This window comes from Macaca nemestrina, chromosome 1 (genome assembly GCF_043159975.1).
Source record: "Macaca nemestrina isolate mMacNem1 chromosome 1, mMacNem.hap1, whole genome shotgun sequence".
In the NCBI taxonomy this organism is placed as follows: domain Eukaryota; kingdom Metazoa; phylum Chordata; class Mammalia; order Primates; family Cercopithecidae; genus Macaca; species Macaca nemestrina.
This window is the reverse complement of record NC_092125.1, coordinates 125,085,836-125,106,582: the sequence shown is the minus strand read 5'-3', so window position 1 is coordinate 125,106,582 and position 20,747 is coordinate 125,085,836. Positions and strand designations below refer to the sequence as shown.

The 20,747-nt window shown below is 35.9% G+C and overlaps 1 protein-coding gene across 2 annotated transcripts in view; it reads left to right on the top strand.

The window, feature by feature from the left end:
• Window positions 1-20,747, top strand: part of LOC105489245 (mitochondrial adenyl nucleotide antiporter SLC25A24-like) — a 69,842-nt gene that overhangs the window by 5,478 nt on the left and 43,617 nt on the right. For both annotated transcript variants that reach the window (XM_071068949.1, XM_071068919.1), the window contains exons 2-4: window positions 4,836-4,962; window positions 10,764-10,851; window positions 16,505-16,616. In XM_071068949.1, coding sequence (XP_070925050.1) covers window positions 4,836-4,962; window positions 10,764-10,851; window positions 16,505-16,616 — 327 coding nt within the window. The remainder of the gene's footprint in view (window positions 1-4,835; window positions 4,963-10,763; window positions 10,852-16,504; window positions 16,617-20,747) is intronic.

The window sequence follows — 20,747 nt, the reverse complement described above, 5'->3', positions numbered from 1 at the left end:
TATAAATTATGGTCTGCTGTTGGATGAGTACATATTTATAGCTCTTCTGTTCTCTTGATGAATTGAGTCCTTTATCATTATATAGTGTCTTACTTTGTCTCTTTTTAGAATTTTTGACTTAAAGTCTATTTTGTCTTAAATAATTTTAGCTATCCCTGCTCTCTTTTGTTTTCCAAAATAGTTTCAATTATGTGTGTCCTTAAAAATAAGAAGAGTCTTTTGTAGGCAGCATACAATTAAATTGTTTTTAAAAAAACAAGACTTTTAAAATCCATTTATCACTCTATAGCTTTCTATTAGGTTATTTAATACATTCACATTCAAGGTAATTTTTGATAGGTAAGGATTTAATACTGCCATTGTGTTAATTGTTTTCTGCTTGTTTTGTAGATACTTTGTTTTTCTCTCCCTCTCTTGCTATCTCCCTTTATTGTTTGATATTTTTCTGTACTGGAATGCTTTCTATTTTTGTTTTGTCCTTCTACTAAAGATTTCTGATTTGTGGTTACCATGAGGCCTACATGGAGCATCTCGTATTTGTAATAGCCTATTTCAAGCTGATAACAACTTAACTTTGCACATAGCAAAGTACTTTTATGGCCCCTTCCCCATATTTTATGCTTTTGATGTCAGAATTTATGTCATTTTATAATGTGTTTCTTTTGACAATTTATTTTAGCTATAGTTATTAATACTTTTCTTTTAACCCTTGCACCAGGAACAAAATTGCTTTGTCACCATTGCATAACCAGAATATTCTAAATATGGACCTGTTTTACTTATACCATTTAGGTTAGTGTTTTCATTTGTTTCAATTCATTAAATACCAACCTTTTGTTTCAGCTTAAAGAACTCTCTTTAGCCGTCCTTGTAAAGCAGGTCTCATGGTAATGAACTCCCTTAGCTTTTTTTCTGGGAAAATTTTTATGCCTCATTTCTGAATTACAGTTTTGTGGATGAAGTATTCTTGGTTGGCAGTTTTTTTTCTTTAGCACATTGAATATATCATCTTTAGCACTTTGAATATATGTCTCCTAGCCTGTAGGGTTTCTGCTGAGAAATCCACTGATAGTTGTATTGGCACTCCTTTTTATGTGATGTGTTTCTTATCTTTTGCTGTTCTCAGAATTTTTTGTCTTTGATTTTTGGTGGTTTGATTATTATGTGTCTTGGTGAACTCTTCTTTGAGTTGAATTTGATTGAACATCTCTGTGTTTCCTATACCTGGATATTGGCATCTATCTCCAATTAGGGAAGTCTTTAGCCAATGTGTCTTTAAATACGTGTTCTTGCCCTTTATTCTATTATGCAAATGTTTTTGTTTGTTTGTTTGTTTGTTTAGACAGTCTCGTTCTGTTGCCCAGACCCGAGTGCAGTGGTACAATCTTGGCTCACTGCAAGCTCCACCTCCCGGGTTCACACCATTCTCCTGCCTCAGCCTCCCAAGTAGCTGGGACTACAGGCACCCACCACCATGCCCCAGTAATTTTTTTGTATTTTTAGTAGAGACAGGGTTTCACCATGTTAGCCAGGATGGTCTCGATCTCCTGACCTTATGATCCAGCCGCCTTGGCCTCCCAAAGTGCTGGGATTACAGGTATGTTCCACTGTACCTGGCCAGGTTTGATCTTTTGATGGTGTCCATAGTTCCTATAGGTTTTCTTCATTTTTTTCAGTCTTTTGTCTTCTTGTTCCTCTGAGTGGATAATTTCAAATTTTCTATTTGTTGGCCCATTGATTTCATCAGAAGAAAGATCAAGTCTGTTGTTAATAATTTTTACTGAATTTTTCAGTCCAGTGATTGTATTCTTCATCTCTAGGATTTCTACTTGATTCTTTTTATTGTTTTTATTTTATTGCTGAGCTTCTTACTTTGTGTATTGTTTTGCCAAATGTCATTAAATGTTATATTTGTATACTCTTGTGTTGATCTTTTAGAGGATTATTTTGAATTCTTTGTCAGTAATTTCATAGATCTTCTTTTCTTTGGTGTCTATCATTGGCACTTTATTAGTTTCTTTTGGAGGCGTTATGATTCCTTGATATTTTGTAATCCTTGTGTTCTTGTATTGTTATCTGCACATTTGCAAGACAGCCCCTCTTCTGTGCTTAAAGTTGTTTTGAGGCAGCGATAAATCTTTGCTATTTAGTCCAGCCTTTGATTCTGGAAGGACCAGCTGGTGATGACTCCTGGCAGGCAGAGCTTATTGTGGGTTCTCTAGTTGGTTGAGATGTTGCCTTTGCTCTGATATCATCTGATATCCACATCTGGTATCAGATACTGGCTGGCTTGCACTATCTGATGAGACCACTGGCTGGGCTCTGGTCAGGCCAGTCACAATGTATTCTTTTAATGAACAATTTCACTATTTGGGTTCTTTAGTTGGACAGGACCATAAGCTGGGCTCTGAGTTTAAGCAGAGTTGCTGCTCATGATAGGTGGGACTAGGGGCAATGCTCCTTAGAAATGCATGATTGAGGATTGTTTCCCTGTAAGGGTGAATCCATGGGATGGGCTTTTGGTAGGGTATGACTGCTGCTTGACTTACGTAGTCAAGCTGGTTTTGTCCCTTTGCTTCTTTGAAATGGGTACGGGTAGGCATCTCCCTGCCTGGTTGGGGTCACTGGGAGCCTCTGAGGCTGGGCATGAAGACTAGTTGTCTTGGGACCCAAGCTAGGTCCCCCTGTGTTTCTGAAGGTTACTAGCTTAGCACCGTGGGTTATGAAGTTTGCTGGTATCTTTGATTGGGTGCCACAGCTGGCAGGAACACAGAGGTATCACCAAGATTCATGGTGCTCGTACTATGACCACTGCCTCCTTTCTTTGTTTCTACCTGACTCCAGTGGTCAAACCATGCCATTTTCCTTATTTTCTCTGTGAGATGAGACTGGAGTGGGCTTCCTGAGAAGAATCTCAAAATGCTAGGGAAGCTGGATGACTGTTTCCGGTCCTCTTTTCCCTGGTAGAAACCCTGGGCCTAGGGAAATCATTTGTCTAGTGTTGTGTTGACTTGGGGAGAGGCTGGTGGTGTGGTCAAAGTAAGACAAGTCTTCTTATTCTTCTATTCAGTTTTCATTCAGTTCTTTGGATCACACAGACATCTCAGGCTTGTTTGTAAGTGTTGGAGTTTACAAAAAGATGTTCTGGTCTGTGTATAGTTCCTAGTTGAAGTTTCTTGGAGGGGAACTGGAGCATGAGATTTCCTTTTCCACCATCTTGCTGATGTCATGCTTAAGAAATTTATTTTAAAATAAAAACTTATAATTGCTGTAAATGGAAAATGAGTAGATTACAAGTTAGCATAAAATAAACAAATTGAAAACAAATGAGTATTATTAAATTCTGGCTAATTATTATACAGATACACCTCAGTTTACAATGGGGTTATGTCCTGATAAACCCATCATAAGTTAAAGATATCGTAAGTTAAAATGCATTTAATACTCTAAGAAACCCATTGTAAAGTTGAGAAAAAGCAAACTGTTTTAAGTTGGGGATTGTCTGTATTGTCTGATAAAGGTGAGCTTATACTCGATTTTTTTCTGTAAGAAGTTGCCAGTATTGAGGTATTTTAGCACAAAATTGATATGTTATCCATGATATAATCAGAGGATTGAAAGAAAATTGGAACAGGAATAATTTCCTCACACTGTAATTTAGTGTTATTTAACTATTTTCACATATGCACCATATATACTCCACTCATTGGGAAATTCCTGCAGAATTAATTTGAAATCCTTTTTGTGGCATGTAAATCCTTTCATGATCTCTCCCTTGCCTGCCTTATCTTCTACATTTTTCCCTTGCATTTTCTCCTTAGCAAATTGGATAAAGGATTATTACGATGATTAAATGAGTTCATTCATATAAAACACTTAGAAATGCTCAATAAATATTAGCTGTTACTATCATCACTATTATTATTATTATGTTCTTCTAATTAGCATATATTCTGCCTCTTTGCAAACACTGTCACCTATTCCTGGAACATCCTGTCCCATTTATTTGTACAGCTATTTTTCTCTATAAGTCTCAGCTCAAGCGCTCTTCCTCTGTGAAGGCTCTCCTGAAATACACAAACCTCCCTGTACCTTGAATACATTCCCTTATGTCAGCTAACACATTGCCTTTGGTTATATACATGGTTTCTACTGGTCTGTAACTTCCTTCAGGGCAGAGACTGTATCTTCTTGTCTTTTAATCCCTAGCACCTCACCTAATCAGACAGTGGCCATTGCCTACAGTATTTATTTTTTAATTCAATTAAAATGTATTAAGGGCTTATATATGCCATACTTTATGCTGGATATTGATGGTCCAAAGATGAAAAAATGGTCTAGAGGTAGAAGTTTACTGAAAATTGATTTGCATTACAAATATTAATTTTTTATTTAAAAAAGCATAAGGCTCCAGTGGGACTTGAACATACACTCTCACTTTATAAGGCTAAGTCTCAGACCATTATGCTGAGAGACACACTAGAATTCTACATAATTTTTTTCTCAGTTAACAGATTTTTTAGGTCTCCAATGGCAAAGGCTGTGTATCTGAGTGTTATTATCCCTTTCAGGTACTTGGCATTAGTAGTTTATCTCAGGTAAATAATTACTAATAAGATTCATAATTATTTGAAATGGCATTGTGGCTGCTTAATCTACTATTGCACAAATTAAAAAATCACTTAATATACATAGCCTGTAGCTGTGACTGAAAAGCTAGGATAATGGATGCTGATGGAAATCATAATTAGTATGAGTGAAATGTGTACATGTTAACATGGTATAGTGGCTTTATATATGATACATCTGTGCAATGAGTTTCTTCTTTTTTGTAGATCATTTTTAAGTCTGGAGATACCAACGATGATTTAGGATTGGACTTTGGAGAATTTATGCGGTATCTTCAAGACCATGAGAAGAAAATGAGGCTGGCATTTAATAGTCTGGACAAAAATAATGATGGTATGTGTGTTTTTTAAACTACAGTTAACTTAATATGAATATAACTGTCAGTCTAAAGGGCACTTTTAATAGCCTTTAATTTACTCTTACTATCAAAGATTTGGTTATTTCTGCTAGTTGTTCAGCACTAATTTTTAAATTTCTAAGAATAATACATAAACTATATTTATTAGTACCATAATTCCTATGTGGTTACCATCTTTTTAATAAAATAATTTTTCAGAAGCCTGTGACTTCTAAATTTAAAATTTCTTTGCTTAGTGAGTAGTGTTTTCCATTTTTTGCAATATATGAGCTAAAAGTATTATGATAATTAAAAAATGACATTTGTTATTTTTGTGATGACTATAAAAATGTATTGGTTGCAGGAAAGTTAGAAAACACAAAAATGTCCCGAAAGAAAGTAAAGGTTACTTATAACCCTGCTATCTAGAGACCAATTTTAACATTTTGATACATTTTAATGTTTCCTTCTAGACTTTTTTCTCTGTTTCTTTCTGCCTGCCTTTCTCTTTAAATGAAATTGCAGTCAAACTGCATGTATAGTTTGGTATCTTCCTTTTTTCTTTTAATGCTATATTGTAAGCATTTTCACTTTATTTAATATTCTTCCCTCTGGTCCTTTCAGGCATTATTCTTCCTCTTGGGACTCTCCCGGTTCATCACGTGTTTATATGTGTTAAACAGTAGTAGTAGAGAAGATTCTTTTTTTTTTTTTTTTTTTTTGAGATGGAGTCTCGCTCTGTTGCTCAGGCTAGAGTGCAGTGGCGCGATCTCGGCTCACTGCAAGCTCTGCCTCCTGGGTTTGTGCCATTCTCCTGCCTCAGCCTCCCGAGTAGCTGGGACTACAGGTGCCCACCACCACACCCGGGTAATTTTTTGTATTTTTAGTAGAGACGGGGTTTCACCCTGTTAGCCAGGATGGGAGAAGATTCATTTTTAAGGACCCCTGCCCAGTTGCCTAGAAGGATTTCCAGGCCTTATGCCGATAATGGAGGCAAGTGGATGCATGTGGGCTGGTCTACTATCAAATTCACTCGTTAGAAGGATGCAAGGCCCCATGTGAACTGACCTGGTTAACTTCTTTCACTGTATTAGTCCGTTCTCATGCTGCTAATAAGGATATACTTGAGAGTGGGTAATTTATAAAGGAAAGAGGTCTAATGGACTCACAGTTCCACATGGCTGAGGAGGCCTCACAATCATGGCTGAAGGCGAATGAGGGGCAAAGTCACATCTTACATGGTGGCAGGCAGGAGAGCTTGTGTGGGGAACTCTCATTTATAAAACCATCAGATCTCATGAGACTTAATCACTACCATGAGAACAGTATGGGGGAAACTGCCCTCATGATTCAGTTATCACCACCTGGCCCTGCCCCTGACACGTGGGGATTGTTACAATTCAAGGTGAGATTTGGGTGGGGACACAAGCCAAACCATATTAATCACCAAGAAAGCATCTAAACCCCTGCTCTGTTCTGTCAAAATGTCCATGGAATGCTGTTGCAAATATGTGAATGAAGTAATTATTAAATGTAATTTCATCATTAAGGTTCTTTTTTTGGATAGAGCTTTCTGGGGATTGAGGAAATGGAGGGAATGGAACTAACATTTACTGAACTCTCCTACTTGCCATATTTGTTCTACCTATTTTACCTTCTACATCTTATTTTTATCTCACACAATCATCACAGCAGCTACATTTTATAGTTGAGAACTCTAAAGCTTAGGAAGGCTCAATAATTTTGCTTACGTTGGGTATCCCAATGACCAAAACCTCTCAGGATTCATGCCCTTTTGTTGCCACGTGCCACACTGACCTGAGCTTGGCCATTTAGCTTACTTTAGCCCTTGGAACATAAGCAAATCTTGATACAAGTACTTGTACATTGGGGCTTGTCTTCTTGAGTGCTGTCTCTTGAACACTGAAAACCACCAGAAAAAAGCCTAGCTGACATGGGATTATTTTGGTGCTTCTTCACCAGCTGGAAACCTTTGTGGCTGATGGCGCCTTTGCCCAAGTTTTGCTTGTGCCCACTGGGCTTGCTCTGCCCACTTGGGCTGGCAGGCTACATTCAGCTTGTGCTGCTGGCCTGGATCCCGCACCTGCTGGCTCTGCACTCAGCCCATGACTAGTCCAGGCATGCTGCCTTGAATGCCTTCCACCTTGGGCACCAGTGTCTAGATAAGGGGGATGCAGTAGCACTTGGCAACTCAGAGATGACAGCAATTGCAGAGCCCCAAGATGTGTTACAGCCTTTTGTTCGGGGAGTCCTGAGCACTGGCCACCAGGAAACGTTACAGCTTGTTTGTGTTACAGCTTATTTGTTCCTGCCATCCACCCACTTTGGCAAATGGGGGCCTGTCACAGCTTGTTTGGTCCCACCACCCTGCTCCAGTCATGGCTCCTGGGCTGGCCCAGCACTGCTGCTGCGGCTTCCCATCACATAGGGTGGCAGCCCATTGCTGGGGAGAAGGGTTACTGTGTTATAGCTCTGACTTGGGGAATTCTGAGGTCTGGACCCCCAGAAGCATTGTTGCTCTTCATTCCCATAGTCGGGCAAATGGGAGCATGTCACTGCCTGTAGCTCAGAGAGTTGGCCAGGAATGTGTTATAGCCTTTTTTGCTCCTGCTGTTTGGCAGGCTCTGAGTTCTTGTCCTATAACCAAGAAGTATGAGTTTACATGGACACTGGAGAGTCAGCAAGGCAGGGCAGAATTTTATTGAGTGAAAGGAGGAAAGCTCTCAGCAGAGAGGGGACTTGAGGGCGGGTGGCCCTGTGTGTGGGAGTGGGCCTGAAAGTGGGTAGTACAACGTGTGGCTGAGTCTGGGGTTTCTAATGAGCTCTGAATGGGGGAGTGCACGCTGACTGGTCCATGTGCAGGCCTGGAAAAAGCACCATTTCATTGGGTAAAAGGCATTGAGGAAGTTCTCGCATTAGTCGTGGACTCTGGTAGCTCACTTTTCAGACTTTGGGCTGTCTTTGGTTTGAAGGTTGGGTTGCAGCGGGGACTTGCTCATTTTTGCCTGGGAATTCATCTGCCTCCTGCTGCTATCATAGCTACCCAGGGGGAGAGATCACCTGGAGACAGCTACCCAGTGAGTCCTTAACTGTTCTATATTCTCATCTGAGGTGACAGACATGTGATTGAAGTAATCTTGGCCAGCTGCAGTGGAACCAATAGTTGATTAAATTTACATGAATGACCAAGACAAGATCAGAAGAAGAACCAACCAACTGAGCCAACAAGTTTGACCAAACTGAGATTGCATATTCATAACTAAATATAGTCTTTGTAAGCCACTAAATTTTGGGGTGATTTGTAACTTAGCAATAGATCACTGGTACGGGAATGGAATATTTTACATTTCTCCCTGGAATTACATTGTTAGAATGGTTGCAGTCCTCCCCTCCATCTCTCTAAATACTGTTATCCCATTCAATTCATTTCAATTCCATCTTCTCAGTGAAAGCTTACTGCATATAATTAAAGACAACACTGAATGTCCCTTTAAGCCCATAGACCTTGATTATGTTCTGGATTGGATTACCTATTTTTTTTCCTACATATTTGCCTGAATTCTAGGTTCTTTTAGGTAAGGATTACTTCATATATTTTAGTCAATTAAACAAACAGTATTCGAGCATTATATATGAGCTAGTGCACTAGGAACTGTGTTAACAAAAGTCTTCAGAAACACAGTTTTGGGTGGAGTAATAAAAGACGTATATAGCTATACACAAGGTAGACTATGATCATTGCTATAAAAGTGATACAAGAAGAACTTAATTGTGTCCAGGCACAATTAAGATTTGTACTGGGTTAATATACAAACAGAAATGAAAAGAAATGGTTTCTTGAGCGGATACAATAGCTTGAACAAAGGCATAGTTGGGAAATTACCAGAGAAGGTCAGAGCTGATTAAATGACATTTCCAGTTTGTCCCTGACTTACTATTTTTTTGGAACATTTCATTGATATATAACATATACTGCAAAATACATAAATTATAAATGTAAGCTCCATGAATTTTCACAAGGCAAACTTGCAGCATGAAAATAGCATCTAGACTAAGAAGTAGATTATTACAAGCATCTCAGAAACATTCCTTTTTTACCCACTCCAAATCACTACCCCTGCTCTGCAGGTACCTACTGTCCTGATTTCTGATACCATATGTAAGTTTTCAATACATCTTAGTTAAATAAATATGTGTACCTTGCTCATACTGTACCTATTATTAAAATGCTTTTTGTTTCTTTGGTGGTCTCTTGTTTATCCTTTATAGTATCTCATTTGTGACTCTTATTTACTCCTTAATTTACCCTTCCATTGCATTTTATTCCTAGCTCTTCTATTAACAAACACGTAGCAGTAATTATTTTTAAATAATTGGTGCATCTATACAAATTGGTAAACTCCTTTGGGGTATTTATTAATTTTTGGATTCCTTCACATTTAGCATAGTGATTTGCATAGTAGGTTTTCAAATTTTAAAAAATTATTAAATTGAATTGAAGAGTATAGTATTTGAAGATTATAATGATATATAAGGCAGAGGATCCTGCCTCCCCTGTTGAAGAAACTTTGATTTCTAGGTTGAGTAATAGACCAGTAAACTACATTCTATGGAGCTTGAAATACTGGAGGCCCTTGAGTCATTGCAAAGAGTCTGAGATTCTATAGATGAATAACGGGCTTTGTCTATTGACCAAATAAGTAACATCTCATACATATATGTGTGTATAAAGGTATGCATAGGCAGCTGTAGTTCATAAATACAAGTTAAAGGTGTGACTAAATTTATAGTAACTTTTTGACATTATGTATTTTTCAACTAGGAGACGCTAAAGTTAATTTATTTTTACATTAAAAACATTGTCCTTATATTTAAAAATATTGGATATCCTCAACTACTTGCTTTATGCAAGGCAGGAATCAAAGTTTCTTTGGACTTGGAGAGTGATAGGATTAGATCTGTGTTTTAGAATTTGAGAAGAATATGCAATACATAATTTTCCCTTCACAACCTCCAGCATTGTGAGTGCAATGCATAGTAAGCTTATATTAAATATATTCATTGATTTGAGTTATTTAACATAGTATATGATGTGTTAAAATATATACTATGATTTAGTATATAAATCATATAGATTTGATTTATATATTATCATAATATATCATAACATATCATATATCATAATATATATATCATATACATCATATTATGTGTTAAATCATGAGTTTGGTGCTGTATTTTAAGTCAATTGTTTCTTTGAAAGCTTACCTTATAAAACATTGACTGGCCTTATTTTCAGGCTCATGGATCAAATCTTCAGAATTGACTTTTTCAGTTCTTTCCAAGTCAAGAATATCTTATAGCCCTACAATTCCATTGGAAATGCCTGGGGCCAAATGTGGTTTGAAATTTAAAATTTGGATTTTAGAAAAGTAATGCAGTACATATATGATATGGGGACTGTGGGGCACCACCATGTAGTTATAAGTATGAATGCTTCTGCAGTGAAATGTGAATATTCACACTAAATTAGATAAGTAATTGACTAAAATTAACCTAATATCTGTTTAAGGTAGATTTTGCCACCAAATGAACTTTGGTACCAATTTTCCAGAAAGTTTGTTAGGCTTTGACATGTGGATATGGGATTATAGGTCAAAACATATGGGACTTATAGGTCAAAACCATATGGGCCTTTAAAGCCTTTTACATTGTAAGTATATTTGCCTTATTGTCTTTTCAGATACTTTAATTTGACATTTTTTCATTTTTCAAGGAGTAATAGATGCTTCAGAAATAATTGCTGCTTTGAAGTCTCTGGGTATGCATATTTCTGAAGTCCAGGCAAAAACAATTCTGAGCAGGTCAGTCCTTGTCTTTATTTTTAATAACTTTTTCTTGTGTTTTATACTTGATGTTAGGAACTAATTGCTATAAATGTGGCATTTCACCCCTTATTCTATAACTTGGTAAACAAACCTGCTTGTGTGTTTGCTCAATTCTATCTTACTTGAAATCTATCCCTTTAAGAGCAGCCTGCAATGTCATTCCCTAGGTTGACCGTTTAAGCCGCCGAAACCAAATGAAATTACACATACTACCAGTGTAATGGTTTTTCAAACTGTTCTTAAGAGGGGCCTCTGTGTATTTGTGGGAGGAAGGAAGGAGAGCCAGATCAGAATGAGTTTCTGGCTTCCAACTATTGCTTGAACCAAACAGTTCTGCCTTCATTTGTTTTATGTCTTAAACTTTCAGGAAGATTTCTTTTGAAGAAGGGATTCCATGGTTGAAACCATTAGTCTCTTATAGAACGGGACAGAGACAATTTATCCTAAGGAGAAATTTTAAAAGAGCATGAGGGATGCGGAAGTAGAGGAAGGTGGAGTTGAAAAGAAAACCTTATGTTTTCTGGACGCTTTTACTCACGCTTAATCTGCCATTGTCTCTTGTACCTGCAAAGCACAAAAGCTTGATAGTAGTATGCTGGTTCTCAAACTTCCTTGGGCTTGAGAGTAAGAACTGTGAAGTGAGCACTTCGGTTAACTGTAGGATCCTCTGGAGGTGGTAGATGGGTTTTCAAACCCTCTTTCAGCTAGCTCATCCCTTAAGTTACAAGAGTTTGAATTTGCCCATAATGCTGCCAAGTGTCTAGTGCTTCATATGCCCTCTGCATAGAATAGATTCTGACTGGGTTAGAATGACATGTTTAATGATATCTGTGACTTTAAACAGCCTCAAGCTGTGATATTCTAGTTTTTAACAAGGATGCAAGATGTGTTTATACCTTGAGAAGAACCAGATAAATTGTGGTGTGGGAAGTGGAGGAGACAGAAGCTATAATTGCCATGTAAGATACTACTTGAAAGATAATACTGTGAATTCTAGTGGTTTTATTTCTGTCTTTCCAACCCTTAGACCTTTGATTAATTAGTTTTTCTATTCTTGCTGGAATGCTGTTGGTAGTGATGGGCATTCTCTTTCCTGATCTTAAAGGGAATACTTCTAATATTTTACCATTAAATGTGGTTTATCATCTTCGTCATGTTAAGAAAGTTCCCTTCTATTTTGTCAAGAGACTTTCAAAAATTACAAATGGGTTTAGATTTGTGAGGTGATCATATATATCTTTCTTTAATCTGTTAATGTGGTGAATTAACTTACAGATTTTTCTCTTTGTTGATTCATCCTTAGGATAAACACAACTTAAAAATATTGTGGTTGATTCGATTTGCTAAAATTTCATTCATGGCGTTTACATTTATGTTCATGGCTGAAATTGTCTTGTTCTTTTCTTTCTCTACTGTCCTAATCTGATTTTGTTTCTCAGATTACAATGACCTCATGGTGCGAGTTGTGGAGTAGTCTCTCTTTTTATATTCTCTGTAAGAGATTGAATGTAATTGGATTGATTGTAATACTGATTTACAGTATTTATAGGGTTTTCTTTTTCCTTTCTTTTCTATAAAATTTTTCTCATCTTTTTTCTTTTTTTTTTTTTTTAGTGGTTTGGATTTATATACTTTGTTTCTTGTTAGTAGTTAGGCTTGAAATTCTACTATACAAGTTTAATTTAAAGGCTGAAGTTAAAAAAAATCTTTATACCCTCTGCAAACAATAGACTTTAAAACACTTTTAGCTCCAGTTACCCCTCTTCTAATTTATATGCTGTTTTATTCTCTTTTTAAACTGAACAAATAGGTATTGTAATTGTTATTTTATAGAGAAAATTTGATTGATGTTTTTATATTTAGCATCTTATTTACTCACGATTCTTCCTTGCATCCCACACTACTCATCCAGGATAATTTTTCTTCATGAACTGCATCCTTTGGAAATTCTTTTAGTGGAAATATATTGGTACTTAACTCTTAGTTGTTGAGCATCTGCAAGCATGTCTATTTCACTTTTGTTCTAGAAAGAGAGTTTTGCTCGATACACAGTTTTAGTTTGACAATTATTTTTACTCAGAACTTTGAGATATTATTCTACTGCTTTTAGATTGCACTATTAGATGGAAGATTGGGCTAGTCTTTATATTGATCCTTGGTAGGGGATTTGTCTCTTCTCTCTGTGTTCTCTTATTATCTTCTTTTTGTCTTTTGGGTTCTGTAGCTTTTTATCTAGTGAATAGGCCTGTCTTGCTTTCTTTTTATTAATTTTACTTCCTCAGTGTTGTTGTACTTCTTGAAACTATATGTTTATGTCTTATGACAGTATTAAAAAATTCTCAATCTTTATATTTTAAAATACAGTTTCCTCTTCATTTTCTTTGTCTTTTTTTTATATTTTCTACTTTCTTCTTTTTCTGTGCAGCATTCTGGGTAAGTCCTTCAAATATATCTTCAATTCCCCTCTTCATCTATCTCTTTTCTTCACTTAACCATTCTATTGAGTTTATTAACAATTTTTTATTTATAGAAGTTTATGTCATTTGGTTTTTTCAGATATGTTTGATAATTTCTTATAGTTTATTATTTCTTGATTGTTTTATGATTCTTTTATGTCTTAACATGAAATATATCCTGTTAATCTGTATCTTATATCTGACAAAATATTTTGGCTGTTGCTGTGGACAAAATCTAATTACATACTGTTACAAGAGGTATATTTTTAAGTAAATGGAAGTGTTAGAAGAAAAGGATGGAGAAAGCAAAACATTACAAAAATAAAAAGGGGCATTTTGTAATGATTAGGGATTTTATTTATCCAGAAGATAGAATTCTAAATTTGTATAGGTTTAATAATATAGCCCAAATTTATAAATCAAGAATTAATAAACGTACAAGGAAGAATAGATAAGCAGTCAATGATTATACTAAGAGATTTAACTCAGATTTCTCAGCATTTAATAGAACAAGCAGATGGAAAATACCATTAAAGATTAAATATAGCAATACCATCACCCACCATTACCTAGAAAGCATTCATAGAATATTACACTCGAAAACTGAAGAATATGTTTTTCTGAAAGCACACGAAGGATATTGATAAGAATTGCCCATACATTGGGTCATAAAGGAAATGTGAAATATTTTAATAAAGAACTGGAATCATACAGAATATGTTCTGTATTCATAAGTAATTAAACAAGAAATAAGCTTTCTTAAAATAAAAAATAACATTTTTTTAAAAAAGAAGTAACAGGACAAGTTTGATAGAAACTTGGGAGTTTTGTCAATCTATGGATTTTTTTCATTGATATGACAAATGGTATTTTATAAGCCAGTACTCACAAAATTATATGTTGTTATGTTTTTGGAAAATTTGAAATACACTGCTGAATCGTACTCTGATTAATTATGAATTACTGATAGCAATGATTTATTCAAAATTTATTTATAGAACTTCTATAAACATCAGTCATAGCTGTAGCTACAAAAGATGCAGTTGTGAACAAAGCTGTGAACATGCCAAAGTCCCCACTTGAGGGTTTCAGGCTAGTAAATAATTCCAGATGATTACAATGTAATGTCATAAGGCAAAGCAGATTGAAGCGGTACACATTGCTCACAGGTGAATTTTGTAGGGAATATTTAGTTTACCTGAAAATGTCTTTATGTAACCTTCATTTTTGAAGGTTATTTTTATTGCAGTTGCATTCTAGGTTGACAGTTTTTTTTTTTTTTTTTCCAGCACTTTGAAGTTATCACTAAAGATGTCTACTATTGGCCAGGCGCAGTGGCTCACGCCTGTAATCCCAGCACTTTGGGAGGCCGAGGCAGGTGGATCACCTGAGGTCAGGAGTTCGAAACCAGCCTGACCAACATGGTGAAACCCTGTCCCTACTAAAAACACAAAAATTAGCTGGGTGTGGTGGCAGGTGCCTGTAATCTCAGCTACTCAGGAGGCTGAGGCAGGATAATTACTTGAACCTGTGAGGCGGATGTTACAGTGAGCCTAGATCGTGCCACTGCATTCCAGCTTGGGCTTGGTGACAAGAGCCAAACTCCGTCTCAAAAAACAAACAACAACAACAAAAAAGATGTCTGCTATTAAGAGCTGACTCTGATGTCAGTGGTTGCTTTTTTTAGTTCCCCCTGTATGTAATGTTTCTTGCCCTCACTTCCAACTTTGCTTTCTTTTTTGAACTCCAGTATTGCTCAGCTACTGAATTTCTACAGACTCACAGTCCTACAGTAGCTATTTTTGTCAGGCTGATGGAGTCAAGTGTAGCTTAGTATTCGGCCAAAAATTCAAGGTTACCTGTATAGTTTCTGGAACACTGTCCAAAATTTGACCTGAAAATTCCTGCCGTCTCAGCAACCCTGAGCTCCAATCTTTGTTTATTCTACCCACCTGTTCTTTATTTAGGCTCCTACTTGTCTATGCTACTATTTGAAGTGTCCCCAACCAAAAACGAGAATCAATGGAGAGCTCAACTTCTGGGTTTCCTTCTTTCAAGTATCACAACCCTGTCCTGTTTGTAGACCGATGCCTGAAAACAGTTGTTTCATATATTGTGTCCAGTTTCAGATTGGTTTACTGTGGCAATCTAAGTTCTGTAGCCACTATTTTGTCTTGGCTAGAACTGGAAATTGTACTAATCTTTTTGTTGGCAGAATGGAATTTGTTTTTTAGAATTTGTATTTACAATAATGCTACCTAAAAAGCATTTCACTAATTCCACCTTTTAGTCAGACAATGAAACAACTTAAAAAAATTGAGATGCTTAAAAATTGAGTAAATCCTAAATTTTCCATGGTAAAAAGTGAGTTTTTAAATTAATAAAAGGTTGTTTTAAAGTTGATTAAAAAGCTATAAATAGGGAGAAAAGGATCAGAAGTAAAAATAATACTTGAAGAGCCAAAAGATATAAAATTACCCTTCAATCAGTTTTATTCACTTTTCATCCATTTATTCATTGATTCAACAGATATTTACGGAAGGCTAAGTGTTGGAGATACACAGATGACTTGGTCTTTCCCTTCAAAATATCATAAGAAAATATGGGAGAAATACATACAAGTAAATAGTTAAAAAGCAATATGGAATAAAATCCACTAGAGAGGCATTCTGCCAGTTACCTGATCAGCACTCCTTGAAGCTATCAGGGTTATCAAAAACAAGGAAAGAGAAACTATCATAGCCAAGAGAGCCTAAGGAGACGTGATGACTAAATGAAATGTGCCATTTCAGCTGGGATCCTGAAACAAAGAGAGGACATTAGTTAAAAACTAAGAAACTCTGAATAAAGCATGGACTTTAGTGAATAATAATGTAGCAATATTGGTTCACTAATTATAACAAATGTACCATAATAATGTGAAATGTTACCAATAGGGGAAACTGAGTGTGGGGATATATGGGACTCTCTGTATTATCATCTCAATTTTTCTGAAAATCAAAAATTGCTTAAAAAATAAAGTCCATTTAAATAACAATATGAAAATACAGTAATTTCATGAAGTCCAAAGGAGTGGCTCCAATAATAAATATTTAAGAAGTATTTATTTTTATAGTGGTGCTAACTTTGATATAAATGTTTCAAACACTATTTTCTTTTTTTAAAAATTTCAGCATGGATACTGATGGGTCAATGACAGTAGACTGGGATGAATGGAAGTACTACTTTTTACTGCATCCTGCAAAAAATGTCACTGAAATTATTCATTTCTGGAAGCGTTCTACTGTAAGATTACTTTGTATTTTACTTTGTTTTTATTTTGTTCTAAATGTCATAGCTGTTATGATAATATCACCCCTACAATCCTTGCAGCCTCAGGGGCTAAACTTACAATATTTCCCCCCAATAATGTTCTGCTAATTTAATGAGGGGTATTAGTATTACGTGTATAAACATAGCAACCAGTTTCTTTGTTTTCCCAAATCTAGAACTTAACATCCTAATCTACCTGTTGAAATTGCCTACTTTGTGTTAAGAATTAATTTCGATGACATAGTATTTAGATTGTCCTAGAAAAGTGAAAAATAATGTATTTTTCTTTTTTCACAGATATGCTGTATCTGATTGGGTCTTCTGTCATAGAAAACGTAAAGTCAAATATTAGGATTTGAAAATTTTAGAACCAGAAAGGGTCAAATATTTAATAATCTACCTGCTCATGTTATATAAGCACTTGATTTGGAGTTGTAACAAAGAGATCTTGTAATTGAAGACTTTGTTTCCTTTTGCAGATCTCAGGTGTGGGGGTTAAGTTAATTAATTTTTCATGGCATACTATTCTCATTCACCCTCCTGAGTTTTTGCCTCCTCTCCATAGAGAACATAGGGGAAGCAAAGAGTACAGGCTCTGGACTGCCTGGGCTTGAATTCCACATCTGCCACCCACTTGCTATATCAACCTCTCTGTGCATCATTTTCCTCAGTTATATAGTAGAGATAAAAATGATAAACGTTTTGAGAATTAGATTAGTACATTAGTTAGTATATTTAAAACAGGGCTGAGCACGTAAGTGTTCAATACATGTTAGTTGTTATGATAGGCACTTATTCTATCTAATATGTTTCATTTGTGTTCTTGGATATTTATATATTTACATATTCTTAGGATGCATGTAGTATTGTTTCACACATGTGTTTTTGATTTGTATAGCTAGTGTTGTGCTAGAGGCCACATCTGATTTCTTACTTTATGATTTGTCCTTGACGTTATATGCTCATCTAATTTATTGCTTCTAACATACTCATAGTATGAACTTATTACTTCTTTCTTGTCTATCCCCCAAAAAATGGACATCTATTTTTTCTCCAACTTCACCCATAAAAAATGCTTTCCTTTTATGTACTTTAGAGAATTTCACACAGTTTTGTAAGTCAGAGGGAATACATTTTACAACTGCTAAGGTATCCAGTTTCAATTTTGTTTTAATTTCATGAAATATTGTCATATTTTTTTTTCCAGAATGGCTAGCTGTAGCAATTCACACTCCTGCCAGAATGTATGAAGGTTCCCATTTCTTTATGTGTTGTTTATTACTTGGTATTATTCAGTTTTATAGTATTTGCTGTTCTGTTGGGCATAAAGTAGAACTTCATTGTTTTAACATGCATCTCCTTGATTCCTAGTACATTCTGAACATCTCTTCATAGGAAGATAATATTCACATATTCTTTTCTATGAATTGTCTGTTTATATGCTTTATCTAGTTTTTTATGGATTTTCTATCATGTCCCTAACGTTTCATAAGAGTTACATATTTATCCTAGATAGTAATCTTTGGTGTACTCAGACTTGCACATATTTTTTCTAGTATGCCATTTGTCTGTTGTTTCTTTGTTTTGTCCATGATATTCCTGGTTGAACAGAAATCTTTGATTTTTGGTGAGTAAATCCACAAAATATGTAATGGTTTACAATTGTGGTATCTTATTTAAGAAGTGCTTTCATACCTCTTGGTCACAAAGATGTTCTCTATCTTCTATTCTATGGTTTCTGCTTTTACATTTAGGCCTTTAATGCATCTGTTAGTTCACATTTCTATACGATTAAAAGCAGGGCTCTGATTTTATTGTTTTTATATGTAGAGGGAATTTTCTCACACATCAAGCTTCCATAAATACTTGGATATTTTCTTGAACTTTCTTTTTCTGTTGCATTGTTTTTTTTTTTTTAATGCCAGTGTTGAACTGTCTTTATGACTATGGTTGTGTAGTATAATACTGACCTGGTAAATACTTCCTCTTTGTCTTCCTTCCCTCATTGATTTTTCTTATCTTAAAATAATTATTCATTGTATTTATTTATTTATTTATTATACTTAAATTTCTGGGATATATGTGCAGAATGTGCAGGTTTGTTACATAGGTATACATGTGCCATGGTGGTTTGCTGCACCCATCAACCCATTACCTGGGTTTTAAGCCCTGCATGAATTAGGTATTGGTCCTAATGCTCTCCCTCCCTTTACCCCTCACCCCCTGACAGGCCCTGGTGCGTGATGTTTCCCTCCCTGTGTCCATGTGTTCTCATCGTTCAACTTCCACTTATGAGTGAGAACATGTGGTGATTGATTTTCTGTTCCTGTGTTAGTTTGCTGAGAATGATGGTTTCCAGATTCATCTATGTTCCTGCAAAGGACATGAACTCATTAGTTTTTATGGCTGCATAGTATTCCATGGTGTATATGTGCCACATTTACTTTATCCAGTCTATAATTGATGGGCATTTGGCTTGGTTCTAAGTCTTTGTTATTGTGAATAGTGCTGCAATAAACATGTGTGTGCGTGGATATATACCCAGTAATGAGATTGATGTATCAAATGGTATTTCTGGTTCTAGATCCTTGAGGAATCTCCACACTGTCTTCTACAATGGTTGAACTAATTTACACTTCCACCAACAGTGTAAAAGTGTTCCTGTTTCTCCACGTCCTCTCCAGCATGTTGTTTTCTAACTTTTTAATGATCGCCATTCTAACTGGCGTGAGATGCTATCTCATTGTGGTTTTGATTTGCATTTCTCTAATGATCAGTGAGGATGAACTTGTTTTCATATGTTTGTTGGCTGCGTAAATGTCTTATTTAGAGAAGTGTCTGTTTGTATCCTTTGCCCACTTTTTGATGTGGTTGTTTTTTTCTTGTAAATCTGTTTAAGTTCCTTGTAGATTCTGGATATTAGACCTTCATCAGATGGATAGATTTCAAAAGTTTTCTCCCATTCTGTAGGTTGCCCGTTCACTCTGATGATAGTTTCTTTTGCTGAGCAGAAGATCTTTAGTTTAATTAGATCCCATTTGTCAATTTACGCCTTTGCTGCAATTGCTTTGAATGTTTTAGTCATGAAGTGCTTGTCCATGCCTATATCCTGAATGCTGTTGCCTAGGTTTTCTTCTAGGGTTTTTATGATTTTAGGTTTTACATTTAAGTCTTTAATCCATCTTGAGTTAATTTTTGTACAAGGTGTAAGGAAGGGGTCCAGTTTGAGTTTTCTGCATATGGCTAGCCAGTTTTTCGAGCACCATTTATTGAATAGGGGATCCTAAAGAAGCAAGAGCAAACAAATTCAAAAGCTAGCAGAAGAGAAGAAATAACTAAGATGAGAGCAGAACTGAAGGAGATAGAGACACAAAAAACTCTTCAAAAAATCAATGAATCCAGAAGCTGGTTTTTTGAAAAGATTAACAAAATAGAACAGTAGCCAGACTAATAAAGAAGAAGAGAGAGAACAATCAAATAGACACAATAAAGATAAAGGGGATATCACCACTGACCCCACAGAAATACAAACTGCCATCAGAGAATACTATAAACACCTTTATGCAAATGAACTAGAAAACCTAGAAGAAATGGATAAATTCCTGGACACATACTCCCTCCCAAGACCAAGCCACGCAGGAATCGAATCCCTGAATAGACCAATAACGAGTTCTGAAATTCAGGCAGTAATTAGTAGCCTACCAACCAAAAAAAGCCCAGGACCAGATGGATTCACAGCCAAATTCTATCAGAGGTACAAAAAGGAACTGGTACCATTCCTTCTGAAACTATTCCAAACAATAGAAAAGGATGGACTCCTCCCTAGCTCATTTTATGAGACCAGCATCATCCTGGTGCCAAAACCTGGCAGACACACAGTAAAAAAGAAAATTTCAGGCCAGTATCTTCGATGAACATTGATGTGAAAATCCTCAATAAAATACTGGCAAACCAAATCCAGCAGCACATCAAAAAGCTTATCCACCACGATCAAGTTGGCTTCATCCTTGGGATGCAAGCTGGTTTAACATGCAGAAATCAAAATGTAATCCATCACATAAACAGAACCAGTGACAAAAACCACATGATTATCTCAATAGATGC